Source organism: Ascaphus truei, chromosome 11 (genome assembly GCF_040206685.1).
Source record: "Ascaphus truei isolate aAscTru1 chromosome 11, aAscTru1.hap1, whole genome shotgun sequence".
NCBI lineage: Eukaryota > Metazoa > Chordata > Amphibia > Anura > Ascaphidae > Ascaphus > Ascaphus truei.
In genome coordinates, this window is record NC_134493.1 from 8,828,043 (window position 1) to 8,841,185 (window position 13,143).

The 13,143-nt window shown below is 48.7% G+C and overlaps 1 protein-coding gene across 1 annotated transcript in view; it reads left to right on the forward strand.

The window, feature by feature from the left end:
• Window positions 1–13,143, forward strand: part of LOC142463030 (acyl-coenzyme A amino acid N-acyltransferase 1-like) — a 63,115-nt gene that overhangs the window by 22,915 nt on the left and 27,057 nt on the right. The window contains exon 2 of the mRNA XM_075565239.1: window positions 10,325–10,822. Coding sequence (XP_075421354.1) covers window positions 10,360–10,822 — 463 coding nt within the window. The 5' untranslated portion in view covers window positions 10,325–10,359. The remainder of the gene's footprint in view (window positions 1–10,324; window positions 10,823–13,143) is intronic.

Below are 13,143 nucleotides of genomic sequence, written 5' to 3' on the forward strand. Positions count from 1 at the left end.
TGTTCTGAGGCGGAGGGACTCCGTCTCTCGGCTCGCCTATCTGCGGGGGACGTCCTGTCTTTCTGACAGCTACTAGTACCACGGGGTGTCGTCCTCCCTGGTTCTATTCTGGGCCTCACTGCTACCTCCGCAAGTTCCCGGAGATCCTCGTCCGAGTATTCTCCCTTCTCGGTGCGGTCTGGAGGTGACCCGACTGCTGCGGTTGCGGCCGACCCAGCCGACTTGACCGGCTCCAGTCCCCTTTCTCCGGGACTCGCACGTCCTATCCATAGTGCGCCAGGGGACTTGGCAGTTCGCTTAGCCTGGTCCCCCGGGGGGTCAGCCGATTGTATTGGAATAAACGTTGGCATAGGCCATAAGTACAGTGTCCCGCAAATGGGGCAACGTGCCGCCGTGTTGACCGTGCCTCCGGGCAGCCCGCATTGTAGGCAGAGCCCGACCACCGTCTCGGTGTTAGCCACCCTTACTACCAGTAGCCCGCCGGGTACTGAGTAGGGCTGAGTGGAGACCATAGTTCCCACAGCGGAGGGGCAGGCCATTCTTTTGGTAGGGACCACTTTCAGTGTGGGTCTCTCCAGGTCAGTGGTTCCTCGCAACTGACCGGTAGAAGCTTCTGGGCCAGCCACTTCCTGCCTCGGCTCCTCCTTTCGCTGACATAGCTGGAACCCGCCCCCAGGGGTTGCAATTATGGGCGGGTCCCACAGGGGAATATCATGCCCCTTAATTAAGGCCGCGCCTCTCTCAGTCCTGGTGGGCGCGGTCTGCGTTTTCGCGCCAGTTTCCTCCTCAGAGCTGGATTCTTTTCCCGCGGCTAGTTCCCGCCTTCTCCTTGCAGCAGCTTTGCGTGCAAAATATCCCTCTTTCTTGCAAATCATTTCCGCGGCCGGAACTACTTTTTGTAGTGGCGCCGTCTGGATATCAGTCCCTGGGCCCAGTGGGTGCATTCCCACAGGCCATAGTTGAAAGTCACTCCCCCTGGTAGAAATCAGGGGAGGGTCCCATAGACTAAGCGGTTGACTCAGCACAGGGGCCGAGTGAGTCACTGTCCATGAAGGCGCAGCCATAGCTTTCACGCCATGCCCCCCATCAGGGCGGGGCTCTGCTGTTCGCGCCATTCCCGGCCAGCTTTTTGCAAGTCCTGCACCAGCCACATTTTCTGTGACTGTCCCATGCGGTGTCCCTAGCAAGCGGGAACCGCCATTTTGGTTGACTTTTAAGCCCAAAAAGTCCGTTTGTTTGCTCTCCTCGCGGGGTTCTCCCCCAATTATTACAATTTCCTCACACTCTTCAAGGGTGGCCCCTCGGTGTCCCAGACAGGATAAAAACGGGGCTGCCACGGCCTTCGCTCTGCTCCAGAGCAGACTGGTTAATGATAACTCGGCGACTGTTTACTCTTCAGTGGGGTGCACGCCACGGGTGCCCTCCCCATCAGCCTCTGGTCGCCATTTTGTTTCCTCCGCACCACGCGGATCCTCCATTCTTTGGGTTGTCTCACTCTCGTACCAATTATCGTACATGGGGCTCCGCTCTGCGGGGCAGCCTCCACATCAGTACAATAAAGAGTTGCTCAGATGCACCACCACATGTGTACCTTATCTAGGTGTGATCCAGTGTTGCACTACCTCAGGCTAGGCTCACTCTCTCAGTGTCTGCTGTGACTCCTTCCTCCCAGTCTGTGCTCCCTACGGTGAGTGTCTGGAATGGGCTAGGTACTCTGGCTCTGCCATGCAGTACTTGGGGCGTCTACCTCTCTTGGTCAGCCTAGCGCAGACCCTCTCCAGGATTCCTGACCAAGTTAACAGGCTATCCCTTCTGGCATCCTACCAACTAGCACTGCCTCAAGGTGACTCGGTCAGCTATAGCCCGGCTCCAAACCCCTCACTCCTTTCAGGCCCCTAGGTTGTCCCTGCGAACTGACAATATCCCGTCAGCCCCTGACCACCCCTAGGTCCGTCCCTACGCAGCACAGAGTGGCAGCAGACTCTATCCCTGTTTCCCAGTGTGCCTAGCTAGAGCCTGTCCTGTTGACAGATCTGATCTCAGCAGCTCGCCTCCAAATGTAACGGTATTTCTGGCCCGGCCTGACCCACCCAATCTCACATTGGCCCCTGTGGTTTAACCGGCCCCCATTACAGTGTGGTAGTGTCTGGTGGTGCACCTGTTGGCAACAGGACTCCTGAGTCTCCCGCATGATGGTGTGTGGGGAGGACCCGTCCAGACAGGCAGCTGAGGTAGTGTGCTGAGTCTCACCTAGTTCCAGTGCAGCGCCTCCACCTCATCAGGGTCCCTGCGTCCGCAAGGGGATGATCCTGTTGAGGAACTCCTCCGTGGTGCTCCTCTCTGTACACTCATTCCACACATGTACACGAGAGGGTTTCTGAATGAACACATCTTTATTGAGTGATGTGGGCTAGCTGCCCCTCGCAGTTGAGATCTAGCCTCTCATGATTATTCACTCTGCTTCCCTTCAAAGGTGATACTCTCCTTAATAGGGATTCCCTATCCCCGCAGGGATCACTGGCCTGTGCCAGGTCCCTGGACACAGTCTCCTCTGGAATTACTATAACATAACTAACACTCTGACAGAACTTGAACTCCTTCCTCAACTGTACTAGCATTAGAACTAACTTTTAGACACAGTGCTGTGCCTTATGTAACTTCTGAGGCTGACACACCTCTGACATCACTAACCATGGAGTCAGAGCATGTGACCAGTCCCATCCATACACAGGGCACCCCACCAGGGTGTGAGGGCAAACCTCCATAATTACTGCTGGCATGCCCACACTTACCAGGCCTTACTGCCAACAGGAGAGATGACTGTAGGCATTTTACATGACCGCTACACATACATGCTCCGGTCCCATTGCGTACGTTAATGCGGGGTATGCCTGTACAATGTAGAAACATTTTAAGTGCACAGCAATTCAAAACATCAACAGGTGTATGGTTTACTGCTACATGTGTGAAAACATTTATGTCAGTCAGTATGGTTTACAGTCACGTTTTAAAAACAAATTCTTTATTCATAAAATAAGCAAAACGCAACATCTCCTTTATTAAAGAACGACAAGTCAAAACATACTGTATACTGTACAGTGGGATGGTGTGCAAAACAGTCTGCACCAGTACAGTCTTCTAGGGCAGCAAACAGGGCAGGTTTTCAGGACAACCTTGAAAACCGTGCCTGTTTGCGGCCCCCAGGGACTGGAATTGTGCATGTCCTGTGTGTGTAAACAGCAAGTTAAAACATTTCTGTATAAATACAAGTAAAAAAACACACAACAACATCTCCTTTATTTAAGTACAGCAGGTCAAAACATGTACAGTACAATACAGTTCAGCACAACAGTATGGTCTTACAGAAAGTCCTCCGCATTGTCCGTCCATGGCCGATTCCTTGCATGGCGCAAAACGCCATTAATGCAGTCTCGAACGCCTTTCATTACAGGATCTGTAATTGGATAAAAGCGCCGCATTTCATCCTGAATGTTCTTTCTTAAATTGACAGGAAGCGCCTTTTTAACGCGATTTAATTCGTAGTTCACTTTGAAGGCCCAGTCGCAGTACAACGAGTAGGGAACATGGTGCTTAAAAAGTAACAAGGCATACTTGTGGGGTGCACCAGCACTCTTCACCCTATACTTCACCCTGAGCGCCTGTGGCAGATCACACAGGGTGATGTCGGGCACCGTATCGATGCAAGCGAATGTAGGTCTTTTGGGAGTGGGTGTGCTTGAGGTGACGGGCGATGGTAGGTTGTCTGGGAGGAAGCTTTCCTCCGGTCTTGGTTGCCGTGTTGTCTACTGGCGTGGTCTTGACGGGGTTGTCATATCCTCCTCAACGGCATACATGTACACTACATCTTCTGGTGGAGGGGGTGCGCTTGGTGATGGAAGTAGGTCGAAGGTCCCATTCATCACATCCATGTCACCCCCCTGCTCCAGCGTCGGGGAACCAGGGGCATTAACACCGAGCAAATAATGTATGCCCGCCATGTCAGCCTCTATCTTCTCCATCCGTCGATCCATCCGTTGGTCCATATGTATCATCTGTTGATCCATTTGTAGCATCCATTGCTCCACATTTAGCATTGTCTCCAGAAGCAGATCTATCTTTGCTAGCACAATAGAATTCCTGGGGAGATCCACAGTTATCCCATTAAGCATCCGGTCTAACGAGCTGCTTCTTGTGCATGGCATGTGAACATCTGGGGGGATGGGTGCAATGGAGGATGCGATGGGGGTTCCATGGAGAGAAGCGGCAGCGACATCAAAGAAGAGTGGAGGAGGTGACCTGTGGATATCCGGTAGAGGAGAAGCGACAGCGTTGTCGAAGAGGGATGGAGAAAGTGACCTTTGGATTTCCGGGGCGAGAAGCAGAGTCGTCTAAGAGCAAAGGAGAAAGTGACCCATGGATTTCAGAGGCAGCGTCGTCGGATAAAACTGGAGAAGATGGCCTGTGGGTTTCTGTGAGGGCGGCGGCAGCGTCAAGGACGAGGGGTGGAGAAGACGGGCTGAAGATTTCCAGGACAGCGGCGGCAGAGTCGTCGAAGCGTATGTGAGGAAGTTGTCTGCGGGTTCCATGGCTGCCAATCGTTTTGCGTTGAGAGTACATCACCGTATATCTTCTTGACATAATAAGGCTGACGTCTATGAAAACCCTTAGCCTTTGGGGTCAGCAGAAGGTTTTCTTTTTTGGCCTTAGCCTGTCGCTTTTGCCTTGGCGTGGAAACGGCAACCACCTTTCCGCTTTTTTTGCTTGACAGGCACAGCAGAGGCGAGTGGGTTCCTGCGTCCATAGAATCGGGGTTGCTCCATGGAAGCAGGTGGCACAATGCAGTATCTGGACAAGGGCAAGTTCAGATAAAGATCATCGAGTGGTGGGCTATGCAAAGTGTGTAACCTTCTATGCATGGCAACCAGGTACAGGTGTTGAAAGTGGGCGTACTCTAATGTGAGTCATTACCGTATAAATACACCATCCATTTTGTGGATTCGCTGCGCATTGAATACACATCGACTAAACATCGAATATACATTCTTGTGTTTGTATTTCTTTCTACTCGCAGCAATGCCTGTTGAAAAGATTTCCAAGGAGCTCAGCATGCGAATTAAGGACAAGTACAAGAGCGGACACCGAATTGCTGCTATCCAACGCTGGTTAGCTACTTCTGGCCTCGTTGTGCCAGCAACCATCGTGAGCTATCATGCACACGGAAAAAACAGAGACCGCAAAAGGGCACCAAGGGTAACTAACGCGTAAGTATATTTATACAACTTTAAAATAAAATTAATTTTAATTTAAATCTAATAATTTTGTTATTTCTGTTGATTTATATTACAACAGTATATATATTTTGTATATTTATATTTATATCAGTACAGTATATATATTTTGTATATTTATATTTATATTACAACAGTATATATATTTTGTATATAAATAGTAAAACAGTATATATATTTTGTATATTTATATATAAATTTTATATTGCTGCATATTATAAAAACAATATATTTTCTTTACATTGTAGGGAGACAACTCTTCTGGTGGACAAAATAAGTGAGGAGAATGATGAGAAGAGTGCATTAAGGGTCAAAAACACTCTGCAGGAAAAGCACAATCTGACTGTATCCGAGAGCAGCATAAAGAAGATGAGACGCAGCATTGGATGGAAATATGGACGTGTGAGGTTAGTACTGGACAGTACAGGAGGTAAAAGTGTTGTTTAGGAAACTGTACGGTACCGCTAAAATCATTTATTCCTTGTCATTACAGAGCATACCCCATGATACGGGACGCAAACAAAATCAAAAGAGTGCTCCAGGCCCAGGCATGGATCGACAGTGGGGAGACTTTCCAGGATTGCATCTTCACTGATGAGTCTACTGTGTCGCTGGAGAGATTTGCAAGCTTTGCATTCCACAAAAAAGGCCGCATATCTTTGAAGCCGCGGCCAAAACACCCCGTGAAGCTGCATGTGTGGGGTGCCATCTCTAGGCGTGGACCAGGATGCATTGTCATCTTTGAAGGTAAAATATATCAAATATAATGTAGCCTTATGCACTGTACTTTACTAGTGTAGCCTTACTGTATGCACTGTACTGTACTATTGTGAAGTTTTATGAGGACTTTTCTTTTCTTGCTATAGGAATAATGAATAAAGCTTTCTTCCAAGACAAGATAGTGCAATATATCACACGCGAGTTCCCCAATGGTCACCGCTTCTACCAGGACAACGATCCGAAGCACACCGCGTCAACAGCGCATATCCTTGAGCGCGGTATCAACTGGGTGAAGACGCCAGCGGAGTAAGTGCAGTAGACCGTGTCTCATTTTTTTCCCCACTGTTTTTACTGTGTACTGTATCTCTTAAACTAATTGTCCTTTTTTTCCAATGACAGATCGCCAGACTTCAATCCGATCGAAATGGTCTGGCATCAGCTGAAGGACCATATCCGGAAAGTGGCGAAACCCTCCAAAAAGGACGAGTTGTTGAAAGGCATAATGAGTTTTTGGAATGATGTACTCACCGTAGAACGCTGCAATAAATATATAGACCATATTGCCACTGTGTTGCCCATTGTCATCACGCGTAATGGGCAAGCATCAGGAAAGTAGTACTGGGCTGTAGTATTGTAAGTACAGTATGATACAGGTAAGTATAGCACAGATTTTTTCTTTCCCAATAGTCAGAGTATACAGTAGTTCCAGTATAGACTAGTTTGACAGTAGTACAGTAACTGCCTACTAACTGCTCAATTTTTTTCTTTCCAGAGAAAGCAGCACCAGCCATCTACAGTAGTACTACACATCACACAATGCCATAATACAGTACGCACATACTCTAACTGCACTAATTTTTTGTTTTCTTGTCGTTTCAGGAAAAAAGGGTGGCCTGGGGGGAGGTGATGTTTTGTGTCCAGTCTAATCTGTTTTGTACAGTAAAATGTACAGTATATAAACAGCAGTATTGATGTACACAAAACATCTCCTCTCTCAATGATCTACTGTACTGTACACAGAATGAGGAACAAGATAAAGACGGAAAAAATTATATTACTATGTATACTGTATATATAAATATATATATATATATATATATATATATATATATATTATACATTACAGTATATATATATATTATTAAATAATATTCTTATAAATGTGCATAATTCATGTTTCTCCATGTTTTACAAATGTTTTGTAAATGTTTATCCAATTTCAATCTGCCAGAAGAACTTAATAAAGACTGCATTATGTATTATTCATGATTATTTTTATATTTTTATTTTTTTGTTCCTGATGAAATAAAATAAATATTTTTTCACATTCCTGGTAATCATAATCATTGACAACAATCACACCCCCTCCCCCCCAGCCCTACAGTATAAGAATGAATGACAAAACAATATGAATCAGTTAATGGGTTTTTTTACTCTCAATTCTCACAATGCTGTGCACATCAGATTTACATTTCAAATTCGAGAAGGGATTTTCCAAAGCGTTACCATAAACAAAGCCTCAAAGGGTTCGAGGGGTTGGGTGAGTCATGTGCAGTAATCAGCTGCAGGCGCAGTGAGACGATTGATGCTCGGCTAGGGACGGATTCAAAACACAATGACTAACTTCAGAAAATGAATGACTCTGTGGAGGTGTCTGTCGAAAATAGTTTGTGTGTGCATGGGGGAGGGATTAAGGATTAGTTGTGATGCAGTTCAAAGAAATTACATACTGTAGAGTAGAGTACAGTAATTTCAAAAGGCAATTCATCATAATAATTTGATCAATAAACCTCCAAATACAACCCCCAAATACAGTACATAAAAAGCAAGTCACTTTATCTCCCTGTGCCTCAGACACCAAAAACATACAGTAGATTGTTAGCTCCACCGGACAGGGAGGGACCTGTGCCTGCAAAATGTCTCTGCACAGCGCTACGTACACTGTAACTAACAGCGCTATACAAAAACATGCTATTAATATTATTATAATATCAAGGTGATGCTCTGTGCAAATCAAATTCGAGAAGGGATTTTCCAAAACGTTGCCGTAAACAAAGCCTCAAAGCTCCCGTCTCAAAGAGAATTACACGCAGGCGCAGTGAGGCTTTGTACTGTAGCTCGGCTATGGACGGATTAAGAACACAATAGCAAGATTCAGAAAATTAATGACTCTGTGGAGAGGGGGGGGGGGGTTGGGTGACTCATGCGCAGTAAGAAGCTAAGCAGCTAAATAACTCCCATCTGAAAAAGGATCACACGCAGGCGCAGTGACTCTGTGGAGGTGTCTGTCGAATTACTCTGTGGAGAGGGGGGGGTTGGGTGACTCATGCGCAGTAAGCAGCTAGCTCCCATCTCGAAGAGGCTTAGAGTACACGCAGGTACAGTGAGGCGATTGACGCTCGGCTAGGGACGGATTAAAAACACAATGACTAACTTCAGAAAATGAATGACTCTGTGCAGGTGTCTGTCGAATGACTCTGTGGAGAGGGGGGGGTTGGGTGACTCATGCGCAGTAAGCAGCTAAGATTCCATCTGAACAAGGATTACGCGCAGTGAGGCTTTCAAGCTCGGCTATGGACGGATTCAAAACACAATGGCAAGATTCCAAAAATTAAAGACAGGCGCATGAAGTTCAAAGCTAAAGACATAATTTAATTTCAATAGGCAGTTCATCATAATAATACACCCCCAAATACAGTACGTAAAAAGCACACAAATCAACCATGTGCAGTCAAACGCACAGGGTCGTAGTCAAAAGCTACTGTACAGCACAGATTGAATATCGTAATACTGTACAGTAAGATGATTTTTGCAGGCTTGTAGAGAAAAAAAAATTACAATAATTTTTTTTACATTTTTCATTTTTTTTTTGGTCACTCACTCAGGCAAACAGTGGTGGGTGAAGTTACAGGCGCATGTTCAAAGGAATGGTGTAGGAGAGGTGTACTGCATTGCACAGAAGATAAGAAGTTGAAATACCCTGCAGTGCAGTTAATTATCCTGAGCGAGGGGAGAGCGCTGTATATGCCGAAATGTGACACTGTTACAGTACAGTACACGCCTATGCGTTTCAACAATTTTCAAATGAGACATACAGTACTGCAAATGCATGTATACTTTAAATATGCAAATATTCAAATTTACAATTACTGCGCGTGCACACACAGACTGTGTACTGACGTAGGTTGAACCGCGAAGGTATTAGAGTTCCAAGACAACAGCTTGCAAACGCCCCCCTGAGTTTTTACACGGCATTGCAGTATTGCAGACAGCGAGAATAAAATGCTAATATCACGCGCGCGAAAATAACGCAGTTCACTCCGGGCGAAAACGACACAAAACCGCACATAACCAGGATAATCTGAAAATCGCAGATCTAGCCGATTTAGACTAAAGGCGGACACCACTGTACATCAGTGAGCAAAATAATACTGTCAGGTAGAAATGGGCCAATTTCTTTTTGCGGATTCAGATCCGCCTTGAATTGGGTGGTTCCTTTGGTCCACAGATTTCCGCGAATCAGACTCAAAAAGGGCGATTCGTCTTTCTGGATTTTTTTCATCACCCACATTCCAATCCGCAGATTCTGCAATCTATTGGCGGATTTTAAAAATCCTCCAACGGATTGCGGGATTCCCACATTGGACGCTAAAAAATCTATACAGATTGTACACAATGGCGGTTTTGGATTAATCCGCATGGATTGAAACTGGAACAATCCGTTGCTGGATTTTACACTGTGGGGCATATTTTGAATGGAAAGCTCAGGAAATTCCGGGATTTTGTCATTTTCGCCCATTTCTACTCTCAGGTACGTGTAAACTGATGAGCGCATCTTAGTTGCAGAATACAGAAGGGAAGAAAAAGCAGCGAAGGAGCAGTCGGGGAGTCAGATATGTTAAATATTTTGCGAATACAAATTTTGATAGTACCCACTGCCATTTATAGTTGCTCACTCTGCTAGTGGCTATCAGCAAATCCTCTTACATTCTATTGTAGAAATTCACTATATACCATTGTACACATACAGGCACACTAATGTAGTTGAAATCACAGCACTGATGTTGGGAAATCATAGGCCTGTGCTATCTTGTTTATCTGGGTGCTATTTTGTTTATTTGGGTGCTATTTTGTTTATTTGGGTGCTATTTTGTTTATTTGGGTGCTATTTTGTTTATTTGGGTGCTATTTTCTTTATTTGGATGCTATTTTGTTTATTTGGGAGCTATTTTGTTTATTTGGGCGCTATGCCAATGTCAGTGGCGATTTTAAATATTTATTTTAACCATTTTCCCTCTCTCATTTTGCTTTATTAGACTCAGTTTTGGTTCTACTCAAAACAATAACAGAAATGGTCATCCTCACTGTTATCCCAGAGGTTGGCATGGCTGATGAGCATGTGGAAATTAAGGCTACAGGACTCCGTCCTCATCACCAAGTGACCATTCGCTTAACTCTCCAAGATGACAAGGGAGAACTCTTCCAATCCCGTGCATTCTACAAAACTGATTCTAAAGGAGAGGTCAACTTGGAAAGAGATGCTGCTTCGGGAGGGACCTATCGTGGGGTGCAGGCAATGGGCCTTGTTTGGTCCTTAAAGCCCCTGAAGCCATTTCAGAGGCCAGTGAAACGAGATATTAAAGGCACTCCATTTCGATACACAGTGGACCTTTTTGACTCTTTGCAATTAGGACTAACAACTGAATCCCAACCCATTATTACCAAGGTATTTGAAAGGTGGTTTATGGCTCCTGGAACACAAAAGATTCAAATCCAAGATGGAACAGTCCGGGGAACGATCTTCCTTCCCCCAGGTAAATAAGGGCATTATATATATATATATATATATATATATATATATATATATATATATATATATATATATATATATATATATATATATATATACCATAATACTGAGTTAAGTTATGGTGAGTAAAAAAAGTGACAAAAACCCTCCACAGGAAAGCAAATATGCAAATACAGCTCTATGCTCATCTGCATGTCTTAGGCAGGCCTATAGGAAACCATGTTAAAAATGGTTTTTGAGGCAAAAAGTGACACTGTGTGCTCATTTGCATGTCATTTCCCAGAATCCCTTGCTGCAGTGGAAGTGCTGTATGCTGGGTGATAATGGGGAAAGACGGGGTTGCAGACCTGCCTAAGACATGCAGATGAGCATACAGCTGTATTTGTATATATATATATATATATATATATAGAACGGTATCATCTATTTATTTTTTGATCTTATACTATATTAGTGAAAGCACTGTATGTTTGCCTGCCTGCCTGCCTGCATGCATGCATGCCTGCTGCCTGCCTGGATGTCCGGTGTCCCTAGGGGAAATCTCATTGGTCCCTTGGCCCGCCCCCGCACACCTCTCATTGGCCTGAGGCGGAGTGACGGGCCAAAGGACACACAGGGACACACACACACACAGGGACACACACACACAGGGACACACACACACACACACACACACACACACAGGGACACACACACACAGGGACACACACACACACACACACACACACACAGGGACACACACACACAGGGACACACACACACAGGGACACACACACGGACACACACACGGACACACACACACACACACACACACACACACGGGGCTCACAGTGTTAGCAGCACCCGCGCGCACCTCCTCCTCTCCCCGTGTCTCCCGCGCTTTCACACCGACCCCCCCCCCCCTCCCCCGGCGCCGCTACAGTCAGCGGGACACACACACACACTATTATTAGCCCTTCAGCGCCCCCCCCCCACCCAGTGTCAGCGGCCGTGCGAGACCCCCCCTCTATATCTCCCACCTCTCCCCCCCCACACATATACATGCCCCCCCCTCCCCGGCGGGGGAACAGCCAGTGGCCAGGCAGGCTGCCTCACGGCGCCGAGTGCCCAAGATGGTGGCGCCTGGGACACAGCGGGGGAGCGGCCACAACACGCTGCCTCCCGCCTCAGATCCACGTGGGACCTGCCGGATGGGTGAGTGAGCGGCCTTCACCTCCCCTCCACCCCCCCTCCACCCCCCCTTCACCTCCCTCCACCCCCCCTCCCCTCCAGTGTCAGTGTCTCCCCGATACCCCCCCCCCCCCCGGCGCCGCTACAGTCAGCGGGGGAGCGAGCGAGCGCCCGGGACACAGCGGGAGAGCGGCCACAACACGCTGCCTCCCGCCTCAGATCCACGTGGGACCTGCCGGACGGGTGAGTGAGCGGCCTTCACCTCCCCTCACCCACACCTCACCCCCCATCACCTCCCCTCCCATCACCTCCCCTCACCCCCTTTCACCTCCCCTCACTCCACTTCTCCCTTCCACCCCCCTTCACCTCCCCATTTACCTCCCCCCCTCCACTCCCCCTTCACCTCCCCTCCACCCCCCCCTTCACCACCTCCCCTCCACCCCCCCTTCACCACCTCCCCTCCACCCCCCCCCCTTCACCTCCCCTCCACCCCCCCCCTTCACCTCCCTTCCACCCCCCCCCCTTCACCTCCCTAATACCCCCCCCTTCACCTCCCTTCCACTCCCCCCCTTCATCGCCCCTCCACCCCCCCTTCACCGCCCCTTCACCTCCCATCCAACCCCCTTCACCTCCCCTCCACCCCCCCCCCCTCCACCCCCCCACCTTCACCTCCCCTCCACCTCCCCTCCACCCCCCCTTCCCACCGCCTCCCCCCCCCCTTCACACCGCTTCCCACCGCCTCCCCCCCTTCCCACCGCCTCCCCCCCTTCCCACCGCCTCCCCTCCACCTTCCCACCGCCTCCCCCCCTTCCCACCGCCTCCCCCCTTCCCCCCCTTCCCACCGCCTCCCCCCCTTCCCACCGCCTCCCCCCACCCCTTCCCACCGCCTCCCCCCACCCCTTCCCACCGCCTCCCCCCACCCCTTCCCACTGCCTCCCCCCACCCCTTCCCACCGCCTCCCCCCCCTTCCCACCGCCTCCCCCCCTTCACACCGCCTCCCCCCCCTTCCCACCGCCTCCCACCCCCCCCTCCCACCCCCCCTTCCCACCGCCTCCCCCCCCCTTCCCACCGTCTCCCCCCCTTCCCACCACCTCCCCCCCTTCCCACCGCCTCCCACCGCCTCCCACCCCCCTTCCCACCGCCTCCCACCCCCCG